The following is a 22468-nucleotide window of genomic DNA, read 5'->3' as shown; positions in this document are numbered from 1 at the left end:
ATCGGGCCATTATTGTTAGGTAGCTAAGTAGTGGAATTAGAGCATGTTTGCTCATTAAGAGGCTATATTAACGGGCAGGAGCTCAACGCGCGCGTTTGCTTAAAGCGCGACAAATGATATCATACACGCGTTTAACAAAGAGACGCTTAGTCTCATTATAAAATCCAGTGAAAATCAATTAAGCTGAGCTGAAATTAATTCTAGAGCTGAAGTCTAATGGGCACATTTTACAGGGTTAATTTTGACATACACCATAGTATTATATATATATTAGGCTGCTAACCTATATTATCAAGAAATATAATAATTAAACCACGCTAACACTTTTAATATTTATCTTTTCCCTTTGTTTAAACCCTTTATACTTTCTAAGAAGCTTTATATGAGCTGCTAAAAGATAATAGCAGTGTTTATATATTACGTAACGGCATATCACGTGACCCACTTATTATTAGTTCCCGTCTAGACGTGTTTTAAGAGCCCCATCCTTACCTATCCCTTGTTTAAGAACAATCTAAGCAGCTTGAACGTGTGGGCACGCGATGGGGTAAGTTGATATCCTCAGCCGCGTTTAAAGAGCCAGAGAATCTGTTTGGTCTGCTTGAGATGCTTGCCCGAGGCTGCTGGCGGGCTGGTCGTCTCCATGAGCCTCGTGCTTACCTCTCCTCTTTCCAGGCCCGTGGTCATAGACCTGACTGAGACGCCATCGCCGCCACCACAAAGCCATATCCCGATCGCAAACGCAAACGCAAACGGATTCAAACAGCAGCACTATCCTATTTCCCATGCACAACGCCGACAGAATGACTCTCAGGATGAAGGGCCGCCGCCAAAAAGGAGGCGTCTCGACCTTAATTGGGCTGGGAAACAGGTCTCTCCTTATGTGAGCCGGGCGCTGAGGGACCTGCCAGCTTCCGAGTACATACTTGATGAAATTGCGATAAAGGTATGCAATAACCTAAAGACTGTGCTGTATTGAGCACATAATTGACAAAGGGCACAGGCCGTTTCCATGTTTGCCAAGGATCCGCTCTTTGTCTCCCGATTAGATGAGAACAATGACTACAAGCTGCCGGCCGATGATGAATGGACTGCTACAAAGGCCAAAATAATCATTGAAGAGCTATCTGGGAGACCTGTAAGTGGAATAAGAACATACACCCAAGTTGGATCTAACTGACATAATGCTTAAGGAATATCGTGTCGCCCCTATAAAAGCGCCAAGTTCAAGCGACTACCAGTCCTCTTACCCCCCGCTGCAGGAGCAACCTCTTGCCAGATTTGAACAGGTTCCGCCAGAAATAAAAAAGATAGCTGCTAAACAACCGAAAACCTCAATACCAAAAAGACAAGATAATACTCATAGAACAAGATATGGGAGTCGGTGGGAACCGACCAAATGCGGCCCATCCTCAAATACATGGTTTGACCTCGATCACCGGCCTTACCAATCAGCATCAGATCGCGAACTCATTGTCAAAGGTGCTGATCGCTTATACCGCGAGCTCAAGGAAGAGCTGAAGAGCCCAGCTGTCTATCATGTGGACTTTACATCTGACGAAATTCGGCAAATCATGGCATGCTTCTCAATGTATCTTCCCGTGGGCTATCCTGCGACCCCTGAACATTTGGCGCGGCTCTGCCCTCAGTTCAATGTTCCGTCAATTGTTAATAACAGTTTGCCTCACCGGACGGTCGAAGATGTACGCAATTACTGTTCGGATCTGCTTGCGGGCAAAGCAGTGCCGCCAAGCCGAGCTCAGATCCTGAGTCTTGACCCTAGAGCGAATGGATCTCGCTCGCAACAGGAGAAGAGACGTGCCAGTCGACTATCATCCTTGCTTTTAGCTCGTGAAATGGTAGGAAACCGAGGATTTGGTCATATGCGTCAGTATGACAACTTTCAAAACGAGTTTCGCAAGGCGCACGAGGATAGCTTGGATTTGGTCGCAGAGTACACGAACTGTGCCGGTGACATTGCAACAACAACTTGGATCCCGGATGACAATGTTTTGTGTGGCACAACTGCACACTCGGATAGCCATAATCAGCAGTATAATAAGCCGGGGAATCTGCTCCTTTGCTCTACAAAGCTAGGGCAGCTTAAGGCGTTTCCTGACCACCGAATCCCAAGACCTCTTGTCGAAAAGGGAGAAAACTCCACGACGGCTATGCGTGAAAGCCAGGACCCATGGTTGTATTCGTCGGTTGTATGCTCTGACTACGACAGCATTCTTGGGTTGGCATTCACCTCCAGCTTCGACAGAACAGTCAAAGTGTGGAAGGTTGACAAATCTGGCAGTACAATGACTGCGTTGGCCACCTGGTACTTTGGCGGCAACGTAAATTTTGTCTCCGTGGCCAAGGACGGCTCTGGACGAGTTGCTACTGCGGCCGATGTCCCTATAGAGGCCATTCGGATATACACAATCAACATGAACGACATTGCGAATAGCCCATACGTCTCCTTTTCATGTACTCGGACTGACGCTGACGGCTCTGACAAGTGGGCATATTTCCCAGCAACAATGCAGTGGGGCCGTGACTCGACAAGCCAGCATCTGCTCGCTGTAGGATATTCTCCTCGTAGCTTCTCTGGGGATGACCACGACATCCCCTTCGATAAACAAAACTCGGGAGAGATTACTCTTTGGAATGCGGAATCGAATCAGCGAGTTCCTGTCACAACTGCTACAACTGCCAACTTCTTTGAAGTGGCCTGGCATCCCACATTACCGAGATTCATTGCCGCAACCTCTCCCTCTTCTCAGATAAAGATATCGCCAAAAGTGAGAACTCAGATACATTTGTTCGGAAGGCAAACTGTCCTCATTTCCAAACAAGATGATCCAAGTCCCCAGAGTCCCCAGAATCCCCAGAGCCCCCAGAGCCCCCAGCAAGAGGGTGGGTTTTCCGAATACCATAACCTGGACTGTTTTGCGTCAGACATCAACGAGCTGACCTTTATGCCAAACTCGTACAAACATGAGTATGTGACTGCGGGGTGCACTGACGGCAAAGTATACGTGTGGGACACGGCGCAAGGAGACAACCCTGTGCATATTCTACAGCATGGCCGTCCTCTGGACGAATACTACCATGACCGAGAGAAGGAAGACACTGGAGTCAAGTTTACAGCTTGGGGGAACAACCTAGATCGATTCTACACAGGCTCTAGCGATGGGACCGTCATGGTCTGGAATGTGCGTAAGAAACACCGGCCATATATACGAACCATTTTGGAAGCACCTGGTCCCATTTCCTGCGGTGCCTTTTCGCCCGATTTCCGGAAAATGGTCGTTGGAGATGCGACTGGTCGGGTGTTTCTGTTTTCTATAGATAAAGAAGACGAGCCAGAGGCACACTTCATCAGGATCCCAGGCGTGGACCGGCCGCTTCGACGTCCCACACCGTTTATACCGCACCCCGAACCAGAACCTCCATACCGAGATCCAGACAACCCGAACAATGTTAATGATGACGACGACATGCACATCGCCGACCTGGTGAAGCGAATCTATCTAGACACAAAGCAGCTTGTCATCGACCCTAATCCTACTATTGGCGCCGTACAAGGGCCAGAATATGCCTCAACGGGTCTCTTCCGTCGAGAGGCACACCTAAACGAAGATCCCGCAGGCCATTTACTCAGCTATTTCGAGAGAAACCAGAGACAGAGCATCGCTGCAAGCCGGGGCCAGCTGAGCCGCTCTGTGCGGAAGCTTCGAGACCCTGGAGAGCCAGATGCCCGGCTGAAAGTCATACATGCTATAAACAAGGCACGAGATCTGGATCTAGAGCTCCTGGCGGAAGGCGACCGAGACGATCTTGTTCAATCTAAGGCAGAGCTGGTACTTAGTGAAGTGGACTGCGGGTTTGCTTACGAGGAACTGCCTAAGGAGGCTGATGAATAAAAGAAGCCTCGTAGTTGAGGAATTCTGTAGCATATACAAACACATACATACAATTAAAATATTTAATACAGGCCCGATAGTTAGGGTAACTTATGAAGCAAGCCTGAATATAAAGTTCAAACGACAATTTACATCTTGATATACATGCTGTGAAATAGCGGCAAAACTGAAATACTAGCCTTACTGCAGGATTAACGGGACAATTTAACGTACGATGCCTGGTCAAATACAGCAATATACTTAAGTCGCTTCATTTATCCTTGCGGATAGCAAAAAAAGAGTGAAATGCAAAAATAAAAGCACTGCGTCATCCGGAACTCGAATCCGGGCCTCAACTTTTCAAGTGAATGGAAGAGTTGAATCCTAACCCCTAGACCAATGACGCTTCGTTTTACGAAAACTCGCGGGAGATAGACACCTCATGAAGCTGTCTCTAATGTCAAACATCGTGAGATCCCCAGTCAATATTAACCCTGAAGTATATAACCCAAAAAAAAAAGGTCTATTACAGTTTACTTGAGATAGCCTTGCCAAGAAGAAATCTTATGTGAGATTTGACCAGGAAAAAAGGACTAGGAATTTAGAAAAAAAAAATACAAAAAAAGAAACGACACCTGCAGGATTCGAACCTGCGCGTGCGAACACAATGCCTATGATACCTGTTGATAGCAGGGCATCGCCTTAACCACTCGGCCAAAGTGTCTAACCGTTCATGGAATTGACATGTCTTACTTGACACTATCAACTTACTTTCCCCTAACCAACTAACACCATAACGCACTTCTCTCCTTGAACAGAGTTTCATACGGGATTACATTAAAAGTTCAATCGTAAGACAGCACGTTAAGTGTAGCAGTTGCATAAAAGGTAGAGAAAATCGCATTGAGAAAATATCATTGCTGTCCTATCCCCCTTGGAGCTTGCCGTAACAACATCTCCACTGCATGGCCTTTTTTGAGTCCCGATAATCCAAATCAGCTCTACCAATCTATCATCCCATTCAATCAAGTTCAAAACCCGCAGCAATGAGCAAGTAGCTAATAGGGAAAAAAGAAACAATCAAAAACAAAGAGAATAAAAGAAGAGCAGGCGTGCCAAAAATCCAGAATCCATCAACATACATGAGCGGGCCCAGCCTGAGCTTGTTTACTCATATCCGAGGTCCTCGCCGGTTCCTCGCCGCTCTCCAAACAGATATGCCGCTTCGAGACAGAATCGTCCATGGCCTCTCTCCATCCGTCGCTCGCTTCCATAACATATCAGAACCGCGTCGACAATTCCGCTAAGAATGCCCTCCATTGCGCCCATAACCGAATAGCCAATGAAACTGGCCATCATGCCAACCACGTATGCATACGCTGATCCTCGCACGCCCACGCCGTCTGGGAGCTGGATTCGCAGTTGCTTTGCAGTAATGACCCAGCCCGCGAATCCCAGCCCGGTAGCCATAATCAATCGTGTAGCAACCAGGAGCAACTTTGCCAGTCGGTAGGGCAACAGGCCGTTTGCCTGACCGCGTAGACGCAACGCCCTTGGTGTCAGTGTGGTAGTAGGGATTGCAGGTGATACAAATTCCATTTGATCAAGACCTCTAGCAGACGTAGCTAGGCCTTGAGAATGAATAGCTGCAAAGGTAATTGTGAGAGGGTTTGTGAGAGCCACAATAGGCGTCGGTATCCAGAACGAGGCGATGTTTGTGATGATTGCACCTAGCCTCCTGGGCAGGAAAATCAATGGTGCTCTGATAAGGAGAGACAAAAGCGTTGATTCACAAATGCTGCCAAAAATGGTCGTTACGCCGTGGCCTAAAGCAGCCATGACAATTTCCTTTGAAGGCGTGGCAGGGCCGGCATTGCGATGAAAGTACCACTGGGAGACGGTCGCCGCAGTCGCCGCTCGATGCACCGCGTTGATGACAGACAGCGTCCACATGTACATGAAGACAAACGCAGCGCCGAGCCACCAGCTGGAGAATTGAATCACGAACCGAACCAAGGACTTTGAGAAATAGCCACCCATGAAGATACGGGTAAACATGGCCAGCCAAATCCAAGTCCAGACAACGATCAAGGCCAGGCATCCAAAGCCTACCAACAAGAGACCTGGGTTTTGTGCCAAAATCTTGGAGGAAAATTGAAGAATTTCAATGGCCTGCTGAATTGCTCTTCGACCCTTGACGACAAGCCAGAGCCATAAGATGCATGAAGCTCCCGGGACGATGGCGGTCCATCTCATGACGACATCCTGGAAGCTTGTCCCATGCGTTCGCCCTTTGAAAGACGACGCAAAGGAGAAGATAGAAAATGAAAACATAATGGCTGGCACAGCGACCAGGATAACAGTAACGAGCGGTCGAACAAAGGACCGCAACGCTGCCAACCATACAAATGACACTAATACTGCCACCACGGTATCGACAGCAAGCATATTGAAAGATTTCTGTAGTGTCGTATAAATCGTGTCTCCAACAGGGCTCTTCTTAGGAGTAGTATTGAGCCATACCAGGACAAAGGTTGACATCATCCCGGCGAGACTGATTAAGAATATCCACGCGAAGAAAGGGTCGTGTCTGAATATCTCTCCCTCGACGTAGGCGTTTCCTGAGGGAGCTGGATCAGCCTCCGGAGGTTCTGTATGTCGCGTGCTGTCCATGTCAGTGTCGCTTCGTGCCGATCTTTCCAGTAGCGGTGTTCGTCCTGACGGGTCTTTGAATCGTTGGAAAGCTGGGGGGCTGTTATCGGTTGGCTCTTCCAAGAGAGATTCCGGAGGATCATCATCGGCGTCCTCCTGTGAATCAAGCCCGACATCAACCATATTCCCCCTATGATGACCGCTGCTGCGGTCGCTTTCGCCATCCCTGCTATCGTGATCGACTTCTTCAGCTTCCTCCTCTTCTAACGGTGTATTCTTTGCGACTGCCGTATGATGTGAGCTTCTCGTTCCGTTCCAACTGCTCTTGATGCCCCGGCCGAAACCCTGGGCGCGATATGGGTGATCAAACTGTCTCGAGCTCTCTTCGAGCGACCCTCGACTATTTGCGTCAGACTCGACGCTGTCGGCCAGCTTGCTAGCGGCGGCCACCCTTCGTGACCTCTGGAGTGCAAAGAGATCAGCAGCTTCCCTGTCGCGCTCCTCTTCGTCGTCTTCCTCTCGAAACTCGTCCAGCGTGCTGTGAAACAGGGGTGCGTCTTGCGCAGCTGTTATGCGAGATCCAAACGCAAGCTGTCCGAAGCGCGAGCCTCCACCGGCTCCTCCTCCACCGTTCTGATATGGGTTCCCGCCATAGCCTCTTCCAAGAAGGGATCTCTGGCCCCCGTTCCCTCGGCCGGCGTCTCGATAGGGTCGGGTCGGGCGAGATGATGACCAGTCGTTTTGCCGGGACGAGGTATCGTTGTCTGCTTGGCCAAAGTTCGACAGCCTCGACTGGGACTGCGCGAGAAATCTCGAGGCGTCTAGGGAAAATGAGTTAGCAGCAGCTTCATCAGACGCAGGCTTATACGGCTCGATGTCGTCACGCACACTCGGAAAACATGATGCCCCTTCACCTACCGCCGCCCCCACGATAAGTGGTTTGGCACGGTTGTCACACTCGATGTCTGGCGAACTGCAGCTGCGTTGCGGCACTTTTGTCGATCTTTTTGTGTTCGTTGGAGCGGAGATGCGATGAAACTCTAAAGCAGGATGATGGGCGATGACGAACGACGCTTGGAAAAGGCAGCAAAAGCGTTAGGCGGCTCTCCCTTGCATACAACAGGGAGAATAATAGCCCAAGAAAACAAAGACTAAGAATCAAAGACGGAAAAAAATATTACACCATGGCGAGGTATGAGTAATGTATGGTGGATGCTTGATTGAGCAACAAAGACTGTATGAAGTAAAAAGCAGAGGAGGAAAAGAGCTGAGGTCAGGCGACACAGGGCGGATGAGTCGGTTTGGTGACCTCGATAGACCAAAACTTAGTGAATGCCTGGAGTACAGGTGGGCGTCCTTTGCTGGCTAAGGAGCCTAAGGTTGCTGGCGGTCAGCGCCTCACAGAGCCACAGGTGATGACTGCTAGTGATAAGGAGGTCCGCATGCGGTGCGCTGCCTGCCGAGATGGGTACTGGTACCTCCGCAGTACCTGGGGACCTTTCTGGTTGGGTGAGCACAAGGGCGGCGTGCCGTCATTTGACCCCCGGTCACCGAGGGAGCTGATGACTTGGTAGATGCTGTAAAGTAATAAACAGTGAGGGATGAAGGAAGAGTAAGAAAGGTTAGAGGGAGAAGAAATCAAATCACCCAAGAAGAAGATGAAATTCCACCTCTGGACTCCGTACTACCTGTATATAAACAAATACCCATCTTAGGCAATGAGGCTTCATGCTGGGTCCAGGCCTCGACTTCGACGGGCAGCGGAGGCGCAGAACCCGAGGCTCCAACGTCGTACCAGGTTGTACGGAGTACTTTACTGGTAAGACGCAGCATGAACCGTGTTATGAACCGCGTACCGTGAAAGAAAAAAGGCAGCTAGCACAAACCGAATCGCAGTTGACAGTAGCCCAACTGCACATCATGCATCGGTACCTGTACACCAGCTGCGCACATGGCTGCCTACGACGGTCCGTCCATGTACCGGCATGGGCGCTGACCTTGAACCTTGGTGGCCAACTCGTACTAGGACCTAGCGGTAGTCATGTCATGCTATTGTCCACCTCTAAGACGCGATACATGGGAGGAACTTAGTTGCCGTTAGTGCTGCTGCTGATACGAGCCCCGGGTGCTCAGTGCGTGCGCTAGCAGGTGCGGTACCTTGCCTGTAGCATCAGTTACCAAATACCGCTAGTCAAGGGTCCCCGTCATGATGCCGTTATCGCCTTCTTGCGTCACCGATAACACTTCCATCTGCTCAGTCTGCCTGCCAGGTATCCCTTTGTCCATATTGAAACTGCCAAAATACCCTCTTCTTGCATTAGTAGATGTTTCTCCAACAGCAGCGTCTGCCTGCAAAATACCTCTCCAATTCCCCGATTCAAAGTCCGGCCCCCAATTCCCTCTTCTCCAGCTTTTTCGCGGGTCGGGTCACACACCTTGTGCTGGCCCGTGACAGCCCCATGTCCATCTCATCCCACACAAGGCAGAGCCCATCGTCACCTGCCTTGCAAACCGCTGCCCTCTTCTTTTCCTGTATTTCTATTCCTGTGTAATCGAGTGTCTGGTGATTGTGTTCTCCCTCTCTTTAAACCACCAACTTCTCTCTCTACCATCTCTGAGCCTTATCTCTCTATCTCTCTATCTCTACCATCCTTGTATTTCTTTGTCCAGGTCTTAAAGCCGTCTTTAGATCGCACCGGCGCACGTGCCGCTAATCGCAGCTCCAGCCTCAAATCAAACCCACTTGGATCAATTACACCTACATTACATTTGCGACCACCTCCAACCAAATTCCAACTCTAAACCTTCGTTCTTTGAACCCTCCGACGCCTCTCTCCCTCATTGTCTCTCCGTTGCTTTGTTCTCTCTCCAACTCCCTCTTTCATCTTACTACTCTACCTAAACTCGTGCGCATCGCCACGCTCCTCTCCTCCCCATGTCCTCATCAGCTCCATGGGACTACATCGCCAAGCTAGTCTGCATCGGCGACTCAGGATGCGGCAAATCTAGTCTCACCATCCGCCTCTGCGAAGGCCGCTTCTCCGCGCACCACGACGTCACAATCGGCGTCGAATTCGGCTCCCGCATCGTCCCCGTCGGCCCTCCTCACACTCCCGCCGGCCCCGTCCCCTCCCTGTCCTCTCCAGACGAACCCTCGTCCCCCGCAGGCCTTCCGGAGCCCCGGCGCGACACCAGCGGCATCCCCCAGAAGCATATGAAGCTCAGTCTGTGGGACACGGCCGGCCAGGAGACGTACAAGTCCGTCACGAGATCATATTTCCGCGGCGCAAGCGGTGCGCTGCTCGTCTTCGACCTGTCGCGCAAGGCCACCTTTCAGCACGTTACGGACTGGCTGAATGATCTCCGCCAGATTGCCGAGCCGGACATTGTCATTGTCCTGGTCGGCAACAAGGCCGATCTGACGCAGCAGGAGGACAACAAACGAGAGGTCACGCGGGAGGAGGCGGAAGAGTGGGCCAGGCGCAATGGCATCCTTGAATACGTCGAGACGAGCGCCAAGAGCGGCGAGAACGTTGAGAAGGCCTTTATGAGGGTCGCCGAGAGGATATACCAGAACATCCAGGCCGGCAAGTACAATCTGAACGACAGGAGGTCTGGCGTCAAAGGTCCCGGCGCTGGTGGAAACCGGCAAGTGAAGTTATCGACCGATGCCGCTAAATCAGGTGGTGGATGTTGTTGAAATGGATCTTTTTCAGTACTCTTTTCTGTATAATTCGAATCGTAAGCGAAAGCCGTGTGCGCATGGGAAGAATGAGGAGGAAGGAAAGTCGGCAAGACAAGATACCCGATGGGCTTTCATCATATACACGACGTTCAAGTCTGGAAGCCTTTTATGACATCCACAGCAAAGTAACTGGCAGCATGGCACTGTATAATAGTAGTAGATGCACAACACAACTGGCAGACGCAAAGCCAAATGATGCTTCTTTCTGCACCGGGCAATGGCAATGGCAAAATTGGGGAGATATATGTCTTGCATTAAATGCGGTGTATAGTATTTTCCGCCAACCCTTTTTTCCCATATCATCTTTTTATATGACTTGCAAAATCCTTCCTACCCTACCCGTGTCTTTTTTCTTCATTAATGTGAGAAATCTCCATACACCTCCCACGTCTTTACAAATCTTACAGAGTGTGCGCGAGTGTTTTTTTGGTTGTTTAACAATAAGCAGCCTCCCTCGACCATCATCCACTCATCCATCTACCCCCAAGATAAAAAAAAAATTCCTATGATGATGAACACGAGTTAAAAGAATATGTTCGCCACCATGGTGTGTTGAGTTGGCTAGTCGGAAATACTGTTTAATCGCTGATGCGCCAGTTGTCAAACCACTTCAGGTACTTGTACTGCTGGTTGCTTCCGGTCATACCCCAGCAGATGGGGATGAACAAGACGTAAAGTCCAATAATGACACTGTACAGGACGCCATAGATGACACTCTGCACAACAGCATTGCGGTTCCTCAGGACCCAGTCGACAAGGAAGCCCAGAGAGAGGATGGCAAAGTACAGAGCAGGATAGTAGTGGTGAACGTAGGTGACACGCGCCATGATGACAAAGGGAAGGTAGTGTAAGAACCAGCCGATGACGGGGTAGATGCCGGCGTAGTGAATCTGCTCAATCTCAAAGTTGTTGAGCTCCTTGAATCCGCGCTGCCATCGCACAATGTACCATGCCACAACAAGAGCGACAAGGCCGAGAGAGGCGGTGGAGACCCAGTAGACGAACGGGTTACCAAGAAGGAAGTACTTGACAATGTTGTCATCCCAGCCGCACATGCGAAGGCCGACATTAAGGATAGGCCACTGCCACCATTGAGAGGCCAAGTCGTCCTGCTTGTCGGGATCCGGCACCAGGGCGTTGTTGGAAGTCATCATGGCAACATTGAGGTGGATGAAATCGTGGATAAAGGGCGACTTGTAAACGCCGGGGTCGCTGGCAGGCACTAAAACATCAAGAGGGTCAGTCATGCTAAACGTCTAGAATAAGAGTAAAGAGTAGTCATTCACTCACGCTTGTCGTTCCAGTGAGCCTCAACGTTCCAGTGAGTGTAAGTGTCGCGGGGGTTGTTTTGCTTGTCGCAAGTAACCTCGATCTGCTTGAAACCCCACTGAGGAAGGTTGACGTTTCCAGCGCGGAGGTAGCAGCCCAATGCAGTGTGCTTAAGGCGGAAGGCAGTCGTGAGAGTGCGGATTCTGCTGCGATCGCGGGATGCCGTGTCTCGGACGACCTCAATGCGCCAGTGGTCCTTGTCGTCACCAACAGTGAGGTTGCCATAGCTGGACACTTCACGGTGGGATTTGGTAACGGGGGCATCAATCTCGTGAGAGTGCAGGTTGCGGCCAGTCTGGGCGTGAATGAGGCGAATGACGGATCCATCACCAATGAATCGGAGGTCGGGGGACTCGGCGTCGTAATCGGCTTCGAAGCGGTTGGGGTAAAAGAACCAGTCGTTGTTGGCATCCTTGTGGTGGTAGCAAGTAACCTGCTGCTGACCAGAGCCCTCGGGATAGGTCTGAACATGAGAGTGAAGAAGACCACCGCCATAACCCATGTTCTTGATGGTGGCACGAGATCCAATGGCAATCTCCAGGGGGCTGTTCTTGCCGACTTCGGTTCCCTTTAGGTTGGCTTGGAACAGGGAGCTCATCTGGGCATCACCAGGGCCGGTGGAGTCGAGAATGGCAAAGTGCAGGGCAAAGGAGATCATGTAGATGAGGAAAGGAACAACGATGAGACCCACGACGCGAGCAGAGAAGTGGGCAGCAAGGACAGGCTGCAAAAGTGTAAGCAAATGGCGATCCATACTGGCATACCGAGAGGATTACTTACAATAGGCATTTTTCTGTCACCATACTTTCTCCACAGATCCTCAATTGTGTAAAGACCAACCAGGGCAGTGACAAAGAGACCGACGAGCTTAACACTGCAAACGCATCCGATGCTTACACCCGTCATAAAGAGCCAAAAGAACCATTCGGGCTCGAAGCTGTTGTGACGCTGGTTGTGGAATTTGGCCCAGCAAAGAGTGGTAGCAAAGGTTCCGCAAAGAAGCATGGAGTCGAGGAGAATGAAGCGGCTGATTGTGGTGTAAGAGTTCTCGCAGAGCACCATCAAGGTAACAAACCAGACGGCAGGTCGGGTCAGCTTGAGCTCCTTGGCAGTAAAGTAAGCCATGGGGATACAAGCAATGCCAAAGGCGGCATTAAAGGCTCGCATAAATGTATAGTTGACATCTTCGGGGTATTTCTCGCCAGACTTGAATTCGAAGGATCCGTTGTAGCCGGCGAGGACTCCGGAGAGGCCTACCAGCATCTTTCCGAGCGGGGGGTGGACGTCGAAGTAGTATTCATGCTTGATATAGTAGCTTCCAAACTTGCCAAAACTGTCAAGAGTCACAAGTCAGTAAACTCGTTCCACTCTAGCATGCCTCTCAGGCACATGGCGACAAGGGTTACGTACTGAGCCTCATCCCAGGTGACGATATCGCTAATGCCAATCTTCCACAATCGAGTGAAGATGGCAACGGCTGTGAAGATCAGCGGGGCAAGGATGGACTCCAAGTCTGTAAGCACTTCAAAGAGAGATTTCTCCTGCAACCGCTGTCAGCCTGATGCTCGCACGCAATTGAAACTGCCGGGTCTCGCTAATCATATACCTTCTTTGCCAGCTTCTTCTTGTCCTCAGGCTGGGCAATGGGCCCTGGCGCGGCTTGCGTAGCCACCTGTCGCAGCCTCAAGCCTTCGCCCTGGTCAGCGCCAGAGGCGAGGACGGCCTTGTCGGCAGCCATGGTTAGAAAGAAAACTTTCTGTTCCCCGGGGAACTGGTGAATAGAGTCAAGAAGGAATCAATTGGGGTGGTTGAACGGTTTTCTAGATACGAGGTCGGAAGAGAAAAAGGGGAGAGGCGACCAGCTAGCTCCAACAGAAGCAGGCTGCGGCACAATTTGTAATGACTGGACGAGTTGGACAGACTCAAAGATAGTAGAACATCAACGACGACGATGCTGGCACCGTCGACAAGAAAAGGAGAAACAATCCTGATGGCCAAGCCCGGCTCAGGAGAGGGAAACGAAATGGAGGACAAAGGAGGTGTTTGTGGTGGATATTGCTGTTTGCGTCGGGATTCCAAGAATACGACAGCTTCTAAAAAACCCCCCTGGTTCAGCTCTAGGAATATTGGCCACCTTGCAATCCCCTCCAGCCCAGAAGTGCTCAGCCGCGTGGCTAGTGCCATTCTTGGAAAACGCCGGGCCGGTACGTACCTGCGCCGGCTTTTGGCTGCTCCCGTCCACCAGCCACAGCAGGATCAACAGCAGTTCCAATAGCTGAGCGGTTTCAATGTTGGTTGAGCCACAGGGATGGAGCAGCTAATATTTCGACGCTATTGTTCACTATTGGTACAGGTACTCAGATGAAAGCGCTAAAACACGCACTAAAGCGGCCTTGAAAGTCTCACCCAACATGAATCAATTGGAGCAATCACATGCAAGCGTCTGAGACCACAGTCAGCACATCAGTGGCTCACCATAAGGTTAGGTACTCATGTACTGAAATACTAATCCGTCCAATGCCTTATGTCATCCTTGCCGAATAACGGTGGCCAGTGTCAGTCTTCCAACATCTCGCCGAACTCTGGCCATTTTCTTATTCTCCTTCGGTTTTTGCTCTGGTCAGCCAAACAGATGAAACACCCTCGCCAGATGAACAGTTCCGGCTGCCGTCGAGTTTGACCTTGCATGGGAACCCACCCCGTTTCGTGCTTCTTTTCTTCCATTCCTTCTAATTAAATTCCCTGCTATCACCGCCCTTTCCACGGTACTTGTATGAGCTGGGTAGCCTCATCCTAATCTTAAAAAGCATCCCCGTCTTCAGCTGCGCCTCAGCAGCTGGCGCTGCGGTTGCGCCAGACACAAGCAAGCCAAATGCCTTCCCTTGTCTCCGAGTTCATCATCAACCCTGTGCTGCGACAGGCTCGCCGCTTTTCCGAGATCTCCCGTGCAACGTTGGCCGGTGATGAAGAGACGCCAGTAGTGCCGCCCGACGCCGTCCACGATTCTGACGACGCCGACGATGTCGGGCAGCAGGGGCCCGATGCATCGCCCGATGCATCGCCTGAGCAACGACGCTCCCGGCCTCTGAGCTCCTCCACCCAGGAGACGATCGTGGAAGAAGTCCCGGCCGGGCCAGCCACGGGTCACGGACCTCTGCTTGACCATCTTGGCTTCCCGATAACACCGCCTAGAAATGCGCCGACTAAGAATGGTCCCATTCCCGAGGACGACGGTATGCGAGAGCTGCGTTCCCGCATCCAGGAGATCAACGCTCGGGAGATCCCATCTAATGAAAAGGCCAGGCTCATGCACGATACCCTGTTGGAGGGCTATCGTGCCTCCGTGATCGCCGGCTCGCCCCTTGCCAAAAGCGATTCGGATGACGGCTCCATCGGCCAGACATGGGAGCTTGCCAGCCCTGTCGGACCTCTGGAGTCGCTCAAGTACTGGCAGAACCAGTTGATAGGAGAGCCGTCAGTCAAGGAGACGTTTGTCTTGAGCGAAAGCGACATCGCTCCGACCTACGCTCCTGTTCGACACTCCAGGACACCAAGCACAACAACTCCAACTCACTCGGCTGCTTCGCTTACTGAAACTCGAGGCCCGCTAGGATGTGAGCACTATGAGCGGAACGTGAAGCTACAGTGTTCCACCTGCAAAAAGTGGTATACCTGTCGGTTCTGCCATGACTTACACGAGGACCACACGCTGATCCGCAAGGATACAAAGAACATGCTTTGCATGCTCTGTGCCACACCGCAAAAGGCATCTGAGGTCTGCAGTAACTGCGGCGTGGTGTCGGCGCAGTATTACTGTAACATCTGTAAGCTTTGGGAGAATCGGGCCAATAAGCCCATCTATCATTGCAATGACTGTGGAATATGTCGTCGGGGCATGGGACTAGGAAAGGATTTCTTCCATTGCAAAGTGAGTTCAATTCACTCTCATTTCTTCCATGTTCTGTGGCTAAATAACATCGTAGACATGTCGAGCATGCATCACCACATCCATTGAGAGCTCGCACAAGTGTATCGAGCGGTCAACAGATTGTGACTGCCCAATTTGTGGCGAGTACATGTTTACATCACCAAAACGGGTTGTCTTCATGGTGTGTGGCCATAGCATACACAAAAAGTGCTATGAGCAGCACACGCGGGCCTCGTACAAATGCCCAATTTGCAACAAGAGCCTCATGAATATGGAGACGCAGTTTCGCAATTTGGATCTGGCCATCCTCAGCCAGCCAATGCCGCCTGATTTCCGTGACACCAAGGCCAAGATTCTGTGCAACGATTGCTCTGCCAGGAGCACAGTGGCATACCACTGGCTTGGACTTAAATGCTCGATATGCCGGTCATATAACACGGTAGAATTGCAGATCATGGGGCAGAATGCCGAGTCGCTCCAGCCGGCAGCTGGTGATCAGCCTCAGGTCGTGCGGGAGGCTGGTTCGGAGGAAGCGGTACCTGGGGCTCGACGGATCTCGATCACGACAGGCTCGCGGGCGCCCAATAGGCGGCGACATTCTTCCAATGCACCAGAGCCTCCATCACGCATACTCGAAAGATATGCCCGGTCCATGTCGCCTTCTCATATGATGATGGATATACCGCAGGCCGCTGTTCTGGAAGTGGACGGAGAGTCTGACGATGACATCTTGGGCTTCTGGAGAAGCGGCGAGGATGAAGAGGATGAATCAAGCGAAGATGAATACGATTCGGATGAATCGAGTGATGATGCCCACGAGGCAGATGAGGACGAAGAAGAAGAAGAGGATGAGTTCAACTTGATTGGACACAGGTAACGACTCGGGCTTGCGGCTTGAGTAAGGAAGCTTTCCAGCATGTGAGAGCACATGGAGGTTGTTAATGAGGCATGACGACATATGAAAATACTTGCCATCCACAAGGGGCATTTCTATGGAGTGGAATTTTCTGGTTGTTGTTCTTTTCTGTTTCTTCTATAGTTTGGGGATACCATGTATTTTGTTTCCTTTTTTCCTTGTTTCTTCTATGTCTCTATTTTTTGTCTTCCTTTCCCTTCATTTCATATCATATATATGTTTGCTTTGGGGGAGTTTCTTTAAAGTTAGTACGACGGCATGGCGCTGATATTGGTATTTACATCGACAGAAAAAGTTGGACCACTGGGAGGAAAAAGGGAACATGTCACTTTTGCATATGGAAATTGGGAGTGTCATCGGGGCAATGCTCCGTCAATTTAATATTTACCATGTACAGTAATAGTCGTCCAAAGTGGTAATATAGTATTTGTAAACGCCCTAAGCGCCATGAATAACAGATGAAAATCCCAGCTCAAAAATCAAATCAAGCAAAAATCAAAACAGAAGAACACCTCACGGATAAGGCAAAAAAAAGGCTGCATTTGCGAGTGTGGTGAAAGTGAAAGGCTTCACCGATTATTAGCGGCGGCGGCCTCTTGCTGTTCCCGGCGCGTGTCATCGGCAATCTCACGCAGCTCCTTGATGACTTGCTAAAGAGGAGCCGTTAATAATTTACGCGATACTTTGAAACGACGGGCTCACGTTCAAAGAGAACCGGGGAATATGCTTGCTTACCACGAGAGATTCAGGATGGACGCCTTGTTCGATTAATGAGATGCATGTGGACAGCATGCGGCGGTCCATGTGGCAGTTCTAGTGAAGGTTTAGCACTGATGTTTTTCCTTTTCTTGGTGGAGTGGAATAAGATGCGTACCAGCATGGTTGAGATTTCTTCGAGAATGTCGACGGCTTGGGAGGCCGCGACGTGTTTGTCTGGTTTGGGCATGGCGACGGGCTGATTTTGATGACGGTGGTTTAGATGCTGGGAGGATGTTTGGCGTGGTTCAGGTGTTGTATGAGTGTCTGGCTTAGTGGGGCGTCGACGCGCTGCAGCTAAGCTTGACAGCGGTTTTGCAGCGCCTGTTAGCGGTTTGCACATGTGGCTGGTGGGCATCAAGACCAGCGTCAGGTATGCGGGAGGTAAGCCAGTGGCTACGTCTTTATTTGAAGCTCAAGTTGCATAATTGATTCATTTTGTAGTATTCATCACGTTCTGATGACATTACACGCCAATTCTTGATACAGGTACTTCACACGAGAGAAGAAACAAAGTTCAGTGTCCATATACATCATGTAAATCATCAGCTGCGGGTATCTAGCACACATATCATCGTAACAATCAAACTTCCCTCCCCCATGGACTCAGGACTTTACGGCCTCCACAAACAGCTCTCTCATTCCCTTCAGCAGAACAACCAGTTCCCTCGACTCGTTGACCTTATCCAGCACCCTCTCGACGCTCTCCCGCTCCAGTTTAGGCCTGCAATGCTTCACATCGTAATCCCTTGAGCTAGTCACCAGCTCGAACCACGCTTCGCGCTCCCAGTTCTTCTCGTCAATATGCGTGTACACGAACTTGAGCCGGTCGTCTTTTCCTGCGCCCTCAATCCGTAGACACAGGTTTGTGATCCAGAAGTCCAGCTCGGGGACGTTGTACCGTAGCTGCGCCTCCTTTTGCTTCATGTAGGCGCGTTGGGCGGCCAATCGAGAGTCTATCTCAGCTTGGGTCTCGGCAATCTGGGCCTTGAGGCTGTCGCGCATGGCAATGTGGCTGTCGCGCTGGGCGGCGAGCGAGGATATCGAGCCTTCCATTTCGCGCTTCTCGGCTTCTTCCTTCTCAATGGTCTGCTGGTACGTCGACATCTTGACTTGGGCGATTTCAATATCTCTCCGTCTCATGCGTTCATCCTCTGTAGGAAAGGGTTAGTTAGTCTGTCGTTTAAAGATGGTATTTATATCCATATCGCATTTTGCACCAGCGCATACCTTGAAGCTCAGCCATGTTGACGCGGAACTGATTGCGCTCTTCCAAAACACGCTTGCGACCCTGCTCGATAAAGGCATCGAATTTGGCCGTAAACTTGGCCATGCGCTCGCGCAAATCGTCGAATCCAAAGTCGATGCTGGGCAGCGTGTCGGCGGCGGAGGGGCCAACGGGGGCCATGGTCTGGCGGCCAGGGCCGATTGACATTGATGGATCGAAACCGGCAGCCATTGTGTGTGTATGTCTATTCGTCTTGTTTTCTGGGCTTCTGCTCGCAGAGCGTTGTACGTGAGGTGAAGCAAAGCAAAAACGCTGTTCCGTTGGTTCCAGAGCTCCGGCTGGTGGTGTTTACCCAAAAAGCACGTTGCTGGGTCGACATAGCCAAGTGTGGCGCAAAATCAGAGTGCAGGCCCAGTCACGTGGTTGAAATTCAAGAACTCAAATCTCAAGCAAGTCAGTCTGTCGTGACATGCTCAGTGAAGGAAAAGTGTTGAGCATTTATTTTTTATTTTTTTGAATAATTTACATTTACATTTATTGCATTTGTCACTTATTACATCCGCTATTGCCAATTTGAGCCACACCATCCTCTATGTGAACCCGAACGCAGCCACGATCTGTCTCAGGTGAAATCGAGATGAAGAAAAGAAAAATCAACCTCTTCTCATCGCATTGGATACGACAACTAGCCAAGAATGGCGGACTGGTGGCCTCATCCCCTGATGGGCCTGGGCACTCCAGGCGAATTGAAATATATTCCTAGCGAGCATCCCGGAAGAACACTTGGGATATTGGAAACATCCCGGTTCACCTCAAGGTGTAAGTGAGACGCCAGGGGCAAAGACGAAGCAAACGAAGACCCGAAAAAAGAAACTAATGTTAACATCGGGTATTAGGGCCTCATTTCAAGATTATCAGTGCTTCAACCATTACTTATTCAGCTTCGAAAAGTCGGTCTCCAGAGATCTCCACAAGGCTCTGGAGGGAACGTCAAAATCAAGAACGATGGCTGTTCAAATCTCACCCAGAGATCGCCATGGGCAATTTGGCATATCAAGACACTCTCAAAGCAGACATGGAAGCGCTCAACATCTCGGATGAAGCCCCTAACACCAGGCCTTTATTCGCCATTGGGCACGTCCCCGATGCCAGTGTTAAGACAGGGTCTTTAAAGTCTCCTATAATGGCTGTCGCTTGTGGAGAATCTGGAGAGCTCTTACGGCTGGCTCGCATGGAGGATGTGCCATTACAATGGGGGGACAACACAAATGCATTTCTGAATCTTCAGAGCATCGATCCGGCCAACAGGGAAGCAGAATTAATATGGACTAATGACGGACTGCCCATCAGGCAGATCAAATTTGCTGGGAACCACTCGAAAGACGACACACCTCGGTGGCTACTGATTCAAAAAGAAACAGCGACAATCATTCTCAAGCCAGAATTCCGCGAGGTGCCCACCACCTCAAATCAGCCAGCGAGTAGCTTCATTCGGGAACGACCATCACTGATAAACCCAAATCCTTTGCTAACTATTCAGCATCATCAGACGGGAGGAAATGCTCATTCTGATGTCGTCTTATTTGCCACGGCATCCGGTCGATCACATCAACTTGCCATTATAGACGAGGGCGGGTATTGGAGCATATGGGATGATCCGGGAACTTCGCAGGTCCAACGAAGAGTCGCTCCCCAATTGACTCTCAATAAATGCGGCCATATTTCTCATGGCCTACTCAACGAATTACCGTCTATACCTTCCTATCCGACTGAAAGACACGGGATTCTTATTTTGGAAGAAACGTGGTCTGGAAAAGTAGAAAGCTCACCGTCTCCCTCCTCCCGCAAGACAGCAGACGCTACCACGCGATATCTTCTGATGTGGAATCATGAGAGAATGGAAGTTTTGAATCTGGACGCAAACATCTTACTTCCAAGGCTCGGTCACATCATTCGGGAAAGGGGTAAACTGGATTGGATTTTGGATATCCATCGCAGCCCGACTAAGCAAGGTCATATTTTCATCCTCACGCAATACCACATCACCTGGGTCGATGTGTTTAGCCGTGATGAAGGAGGGTCGGGACCCCTGAAGCCGTCAATACTACTCTCGTGCCCCCATTTGGGAACAAAAAATGACGACTCGAGGATGTTTGTCTGCCGAGCATCAGATGATGACCAAGACACATCACTAGTCTTTATCTACTATCCACGAATGGGCCAGCTTTGCATATTCTGGTTCACATTTTCACCTGTGAGCAGGATGCCTCAATGGCATCGAGACATTATATCACTTCCGGGGAGCGAGGACTCGGAATTTCCAACGAAGAACGTGATTGAGTATCTCAGGGTCGACCCAATCCAACTCGCAGTCTCAGTCAAAGAAAATGCTTCAAGTCCGGGAATGGACTACCATAAAAAGGGCGCGCTATTTTATCAGTTAACTTTCTTGGGCAAAGATTTAAGCCTACAGCGTTGCCTATGCGTCACGTTCGATGACCCGACGCTCGAGGTCCAAGACCCCACAGTGCCTGCTGCGTGGGCTGAAGCCAAACAACAAACGAAAAAGCAAAAGGGAAGAAGAACTACCATGGCGCAGATTTCCGGCTCATTTATTTTTCCAGACGAAATGACTGTCGACGACGTCGAGATGCTTATGAATGGTGAAGAGGTCGAAGATGACGGAGAGTCGGGTGATGATGTTGAGAGCCCTGCACTTGCCCGACCGACTCTCATCAAGATGGATAGACTATACCAAGCACTACAAAACTCTTTAGAAGTTTCAATAGCTCAAGGAGAAGCTGGCCTCCCTTCTCAATTGTTTGACGCCCTTAGACAATGTCTTAACGATGGATTCGACCAGGGGAGGCTACCATTGATAACATGGTAAGTAACTAAGCTTGACCTTGCTCTCACACCCCATATACTAATCATGTACAGGGGCGAAGCGGCTGAAGTGATGCTGCAAGATCCAACATTTGAGCCCGCTGATGACCCTCTGAGAGACGAAATGGAGAAGATGCTGGATGAAAACACCGAAAAGGTTGTTGTTACTCCACTTCAGCTATATAACCAGAACGAAATGCCCATGTCACTAGTCAGCCTACAATATCTACAACGCCATTTTTCTGACGTATGGATCGATCCTATAAAGGGCATTCTCACTGAGGATATGCAACAAGTTCGGCGTATATGGGTTACCGAATTAGCTAGAGAGGCCTTTCTATCCAGCTACGGAATCATGTACCAGGATATTCCATTGCTTGGGCCTAGCAGTTCTGACGTGCTGGAGGAGGAGGAGTCTCAAAGATCTCGAACAGGGCGTCAGATTGGCAGCTCCCAAATTATAACCTCGTCGAGATCAGCTTCCAGGGACATAGGATCTTCGCCCGCTGCCTCACCCGCTGCATCGGCAGCCTTCAACGGGCCAGACGAGGCGGTTGAGCGACTACGACTATTGGCCCAGTCTTTGGACACTGACAGGCCGGACGTTTCAAAACGGTCCAAAGTGCTATCATACTGGCCCAAGGAACGAGGTGTCGATCCAAACAACTACATTTCAAGCGTAGCAAGAGCCAACGAGGAGCTCTTCAGGGACGCCAAAGAACGGCTACAGAGGATCGAAGCGAAGCGAAAAGCGCGATCGGAAAAGTTTAGGCGACCAGCATTTATGAGACAGGGGCTTCCCGACATCAATCCCCTGGCATCAGTGCGACCGCCGCCCGTGCAAGTCATGTCCAGCCAGGCCGCTCCGGAGGCGACTCAGCAGCAGACGGCTGTGACGATGAGCCAGCCTGTTTCTGGGCCGTTTGGAGATAGGAAGAAGAAGAAGGTGAAGAGGAAGGGTGGATTCAGATGATTTGTTTATCTTTATTATCATTTTAATAGCTGGAGGGAAGTTTTTGAAATCCTGGGTTGTTTGCTTACAGTTGCTGGGTTTGTACGACTTTGGTTGTTTATTGATACCCGCTAGATATGAGATATTAGATAGATACGTTTTGCTATTTAAAGGATTCAAGGC

General features: G+C 50.3%; 9 protein-coding genes and 2 non-coding genes across 11 annotated transcripts; 5 read left to right on the top strand and 6 right to left on the bottom strand.

Annotated features, from left to right (window-relative positions):
- Positions 1-395: 395 nt before the first annotated feature.
- V8C40DRAFT_253750 (WD40 repeat domain-containing protein) lies at positions 396-4018 on the top strand (the record flags this gene model as incomplete). Its single annotated transcript, XM_083217688.1, has 4 exons — positions 396-547; positions 676-946; positions 1004-1138; positions 1194-4018. Coding segments are annotated over exons 1-4 (3128 nt in total), but the record flags the coding sequence as incomplete, so codon positions are not given.
- A 199-nt stretch (positions 4019-4217) lies between these two features.
- Positions 4218-4299, bottom strand: V8C40DRAFT_t175. Its single transcript has one exon. It is a non-coding gene; the product is annotated as a tRNA-Gly (tRNA).
- A 223-nt stretch (positions 4300-4522) lies between these two features.
- V8C40DRAFT_t174 lies at positions 4523-4617 on the bottom strand. The gene has a single exon. It is a non-coding gene; the product is annotated as a tRNA-Ser (tRNA).
- A 443-nt stretch (positions 4618-5060) lies between these two features.
- On the bottom strand, positions 5061-7446 carry V8C40DRAFT_277003 (choline transporter-like family protein; the record flags this gene model as incomplete). The annotated part of the gene is made up of 2 exons (XM_083220918.1): positions 5061-7366; positions 7434-7446. The coding sequence occupies 2 exons, from the start codon at positions 7444-7446 to the stop codon at positions 5061-5063; spliced, it is 2319 nt and encodes a 772-aa protein (XP_083069454.1).
- Positions 7447-8851: 1405 nt separating this feature from the next.
- On the top strand, positions 8852-10620 carry V8C40DRAFT_253747 (P-loop containing nucleoside triphosphate hydrolase protein). The gene has a single exon (XM_083217687.1). The coding sequence runs from the start codon at positions 9481-9483 to the stop codon at positions 10243-10245; it is 765 nt and encodes a 254-aa protein (XP_083069453.1). The 5' UTR covers positions 8852-9480; the 3' UTR covers positions 10246-10620.
- V8C40DRAFT_253746 (dolichyl-phosphate-mannose-protein mannosyltransferase PMT2) lies at positions 10523-13703 on the bottom strand. Its single transcript, XM_083217686.1, has 5 exons — positions 13226-13703; positions 13030-13160; positions 12400-12952; positions 11581-12343; positions 10523-11512 (listed from the first exon to the last, which is right to left on the bottom strand). Exons 1-5 carry the CDS (start codon positions 13355-13357, stop codon positions 10869-10871), a joined length of 2223 nt encoding a protein of 740 aa, XP_083069452.1. The 5' UTR covers positions 13358-13703; the 3' UTR covers positions 10523-10868.
- Positions 13704-14395: 692 nt separating this feature from the next.
- V8C40DRAFT_78699 (RING finger and CHY zinc finger domain-containing protein) lies at positions 14396-16543 on the top strand. The gene is made up of 2 exons (XM_083223422.1): positions 14396-15547; positions 15603-16543. Exons 1-2 carry the CDS (start codon positions 14492-14494, stop codon positions 16422-16424), a joined length of 1878 nt encoding a protein of 625 aa, XP_083069451.1. The 5' UTR covers positions 14396-14491; the 3' UTR covers positions 16425-16543.
- On the top strand, positions 16250-17009 carry V8C40DRAFT_78727 (uncharacterized protein). Its single transcript, XM_083223423.1, has one exon. It carries the CDS (start codon positions 16496-16498, stop codon positions 16880-16882), a length of 387 nt encoding a protein of 128 aa, XP_083069450.1. The 5' UTR covers positions 16250-16495; the 3' UTR covers positions 16883-17009.
- Positions 16820-17484, bottom strand: V8C40DRAFT_253742 (mitotic-spindle organizing protein 1). Its single transcript, XM_083217685.1, has 3 exons — positions 17338-17484; positions 17199-17276; positions 16820-17113 (listed from the first exon to the last, which is right to left on the bottom strand). The coding sequence occupies exons 1-3, from the start codon at positions 17407-17409 to the stop codon at positions 17033-17035; spliced, it is 231 nt and encodes a 76-aa protein (XP_083069449.1). The 5' UTR covers positions 17410-17484; the 3' UTR covers positions 16820-17032.
- A 207-nt stretch (positions 17485-17691) lies between these two features.
- Positions 17692-18799, bottom strand: V8C40DRAFT_253740 (chromosome segregation protein Spc25-domain-containing protein). Its single transcript, XM_083217684.1, has 2 exons — positions 18450-18799; positions 17692-18373 (listed from the first exon to the last, which is right to left on the bottom strand). The coding sequence occupies exons 1-2, from the start codon at positions 18676-18678 to the stop codon at positions 17826-17828; spliced, it is 777 nt and encodes a 258-aa protein (XP_083069448.1). The 5' UTR covers positions 18679-18799; the 3' UTR covers positions 17692-17825.
- A 114-nt stretch (positions 18800-18913) lies between these two features.
- Positions 18914-22467, top strand: V8C40DRAFT_253738 (RNA polymerase I-specific transcription initiation factor RRN6-like protein). Its single transcript, XM_083217683.1, has 3 exons — positions 18914-19266; positions 19344-21333; positions 21388-22467. The coding sequence occupies exons 1-3, from the start codon at positions 19143-19145 to the stop codon at positions 22304-22306; spliced, it is 3033 nt and encodes a 1010-aa protein (XP_083069447.1). The 5' UTR covers positions 18914-19142; the 3' UTR covers positions 22307-22467.
- The last annotated feature ends 1 nt before the right edge of the window (position 22468 follows it).

This window comes from Trichoderma camerunense (genome assembly GCF_050948025.1).
Source record: "Trichoderma camerunense strain CBS 138272 chromosome Unknown V8C40scaffold_18, whole genome shotgun sequence".
NCBI classification, from domain to species: domain Eukaryota; kingdom Fungi; phylum Ascomycota; class Sordariomycetes; order Hypocreales; family Hypocreaceae; genus Trichoderma; species Trichoderma camerunense.
Note: the sequence above shows the minus strand (reverse complement) of the source record. Positions and strands in the feature narration are given on the sequence as shown.

Bases quoted from the DNA above. Each gene is read 5' to 3' on its own strand.
- V8C40DRAFT_253747 (XM_083217687.1), top strand. From the start codon at position 9,481: ATGTCCTCATCAGCTCCATGGGACTACATCGCCAAGCTAGTCTGCATC.
- V8C40DRAFT_253746 (XM_083217686.1), bottom strand. From the start codon at position 13,357: ATGGCTGCCGACAAGGCCGTCCTCGCCTCTGGCGCTGACCAGGGCGAA. The intron at 12,953-13,029 runs GTACGTAACCCT...GACTCTTGACAG, and splicing joins GTCACCTGGGATGAGGCTCA to TTTTGGCAAGTTTGGAAGCT. The intron at 11,513-11,580 runs GTGAGTGAATGA...TTGATGTTTTAG, and splicing joins GGCTCACTGGAACGACAAGC to TGCCTGCCAGCGACCCCGGC.
- V8C40DRAFT_78699 (XM_083223422.1), top strand. From the start codon at position 14,492: ATGCCTTCCCTTGTCTCCGAGTTCATCATCAACCCTGTGCTGCGACAG. The intron at 15,548-15,602 runs GTGAGTTCAATT...ATAACATCGTAG, and splicing joins AGGATTTCTTCCATTGCAAA to ACATGTCGAGCATGCATCAC.
- V8C40DRAFT_78727 (XM_083223423.1), top strand. From the start codon at position 16,496: ATGACGACATATGAAAATACTTGCCATCCACAAGGGGCATTTCTATGG.
- V8C40DRAFT_253742 (XM_083217685.1), bottom strand. From the start codon at position 17,409: ATGCCCAAACCAGACAAACACGTCGCGGCCTCCCAAGCCGTCGACATT. The intron at 17,277-17,337 runs GTACGCATCTTA...AACCTTCACTAG, and splicing joins AAGAAATCTCAACCATGCTG to AACTGCCACATGGACCGCCG. The intron at 17,114-17,198 runs GTAAGCAAGCAT...GCTCCTCTTTAG, and splicing joins TCCATCCTGAATCTCTCGTG to CAAGTCATCAAGGAGCTGCG.
- V8C40DRAFT_253740 (XM_083217684.1), bottom strand. From the start codon at position 18,678: ATGGCTGCCGGTTTCGATCCATCAATGTCAATCGGCCCTGGCCGCCAG. The intron at 18,374-18,449 runs GTATGCGCTGGT...CCTTTCCTACAG, and splicing joins CAACATGGCTGAGCTTCAAG to AGGATGAACGCATGAGACGG.
- V8C40DRAFT_253738 (XM_083217683.1), top strand. From the start codon at position 19,143: ATGGCGGACTGGTGGCCTCATCCCCTGATGGGCCTGGGCACTCCAGGC. The intron at 19,267-19,343 runs GTAAGTGAGACG...ATCGGGTATTAG, and splicing joins ATCCCGGTTCACCTCAAGGT to GGCCTCATTTCAAGATTATC. The intron at 21,334-21,387 runs GTAAGTAACTAA...AATCATGTACAG, and splicing joins AGGCTACCATTGATAACATG to GGGCGAAGCGGCTGAAGTGA.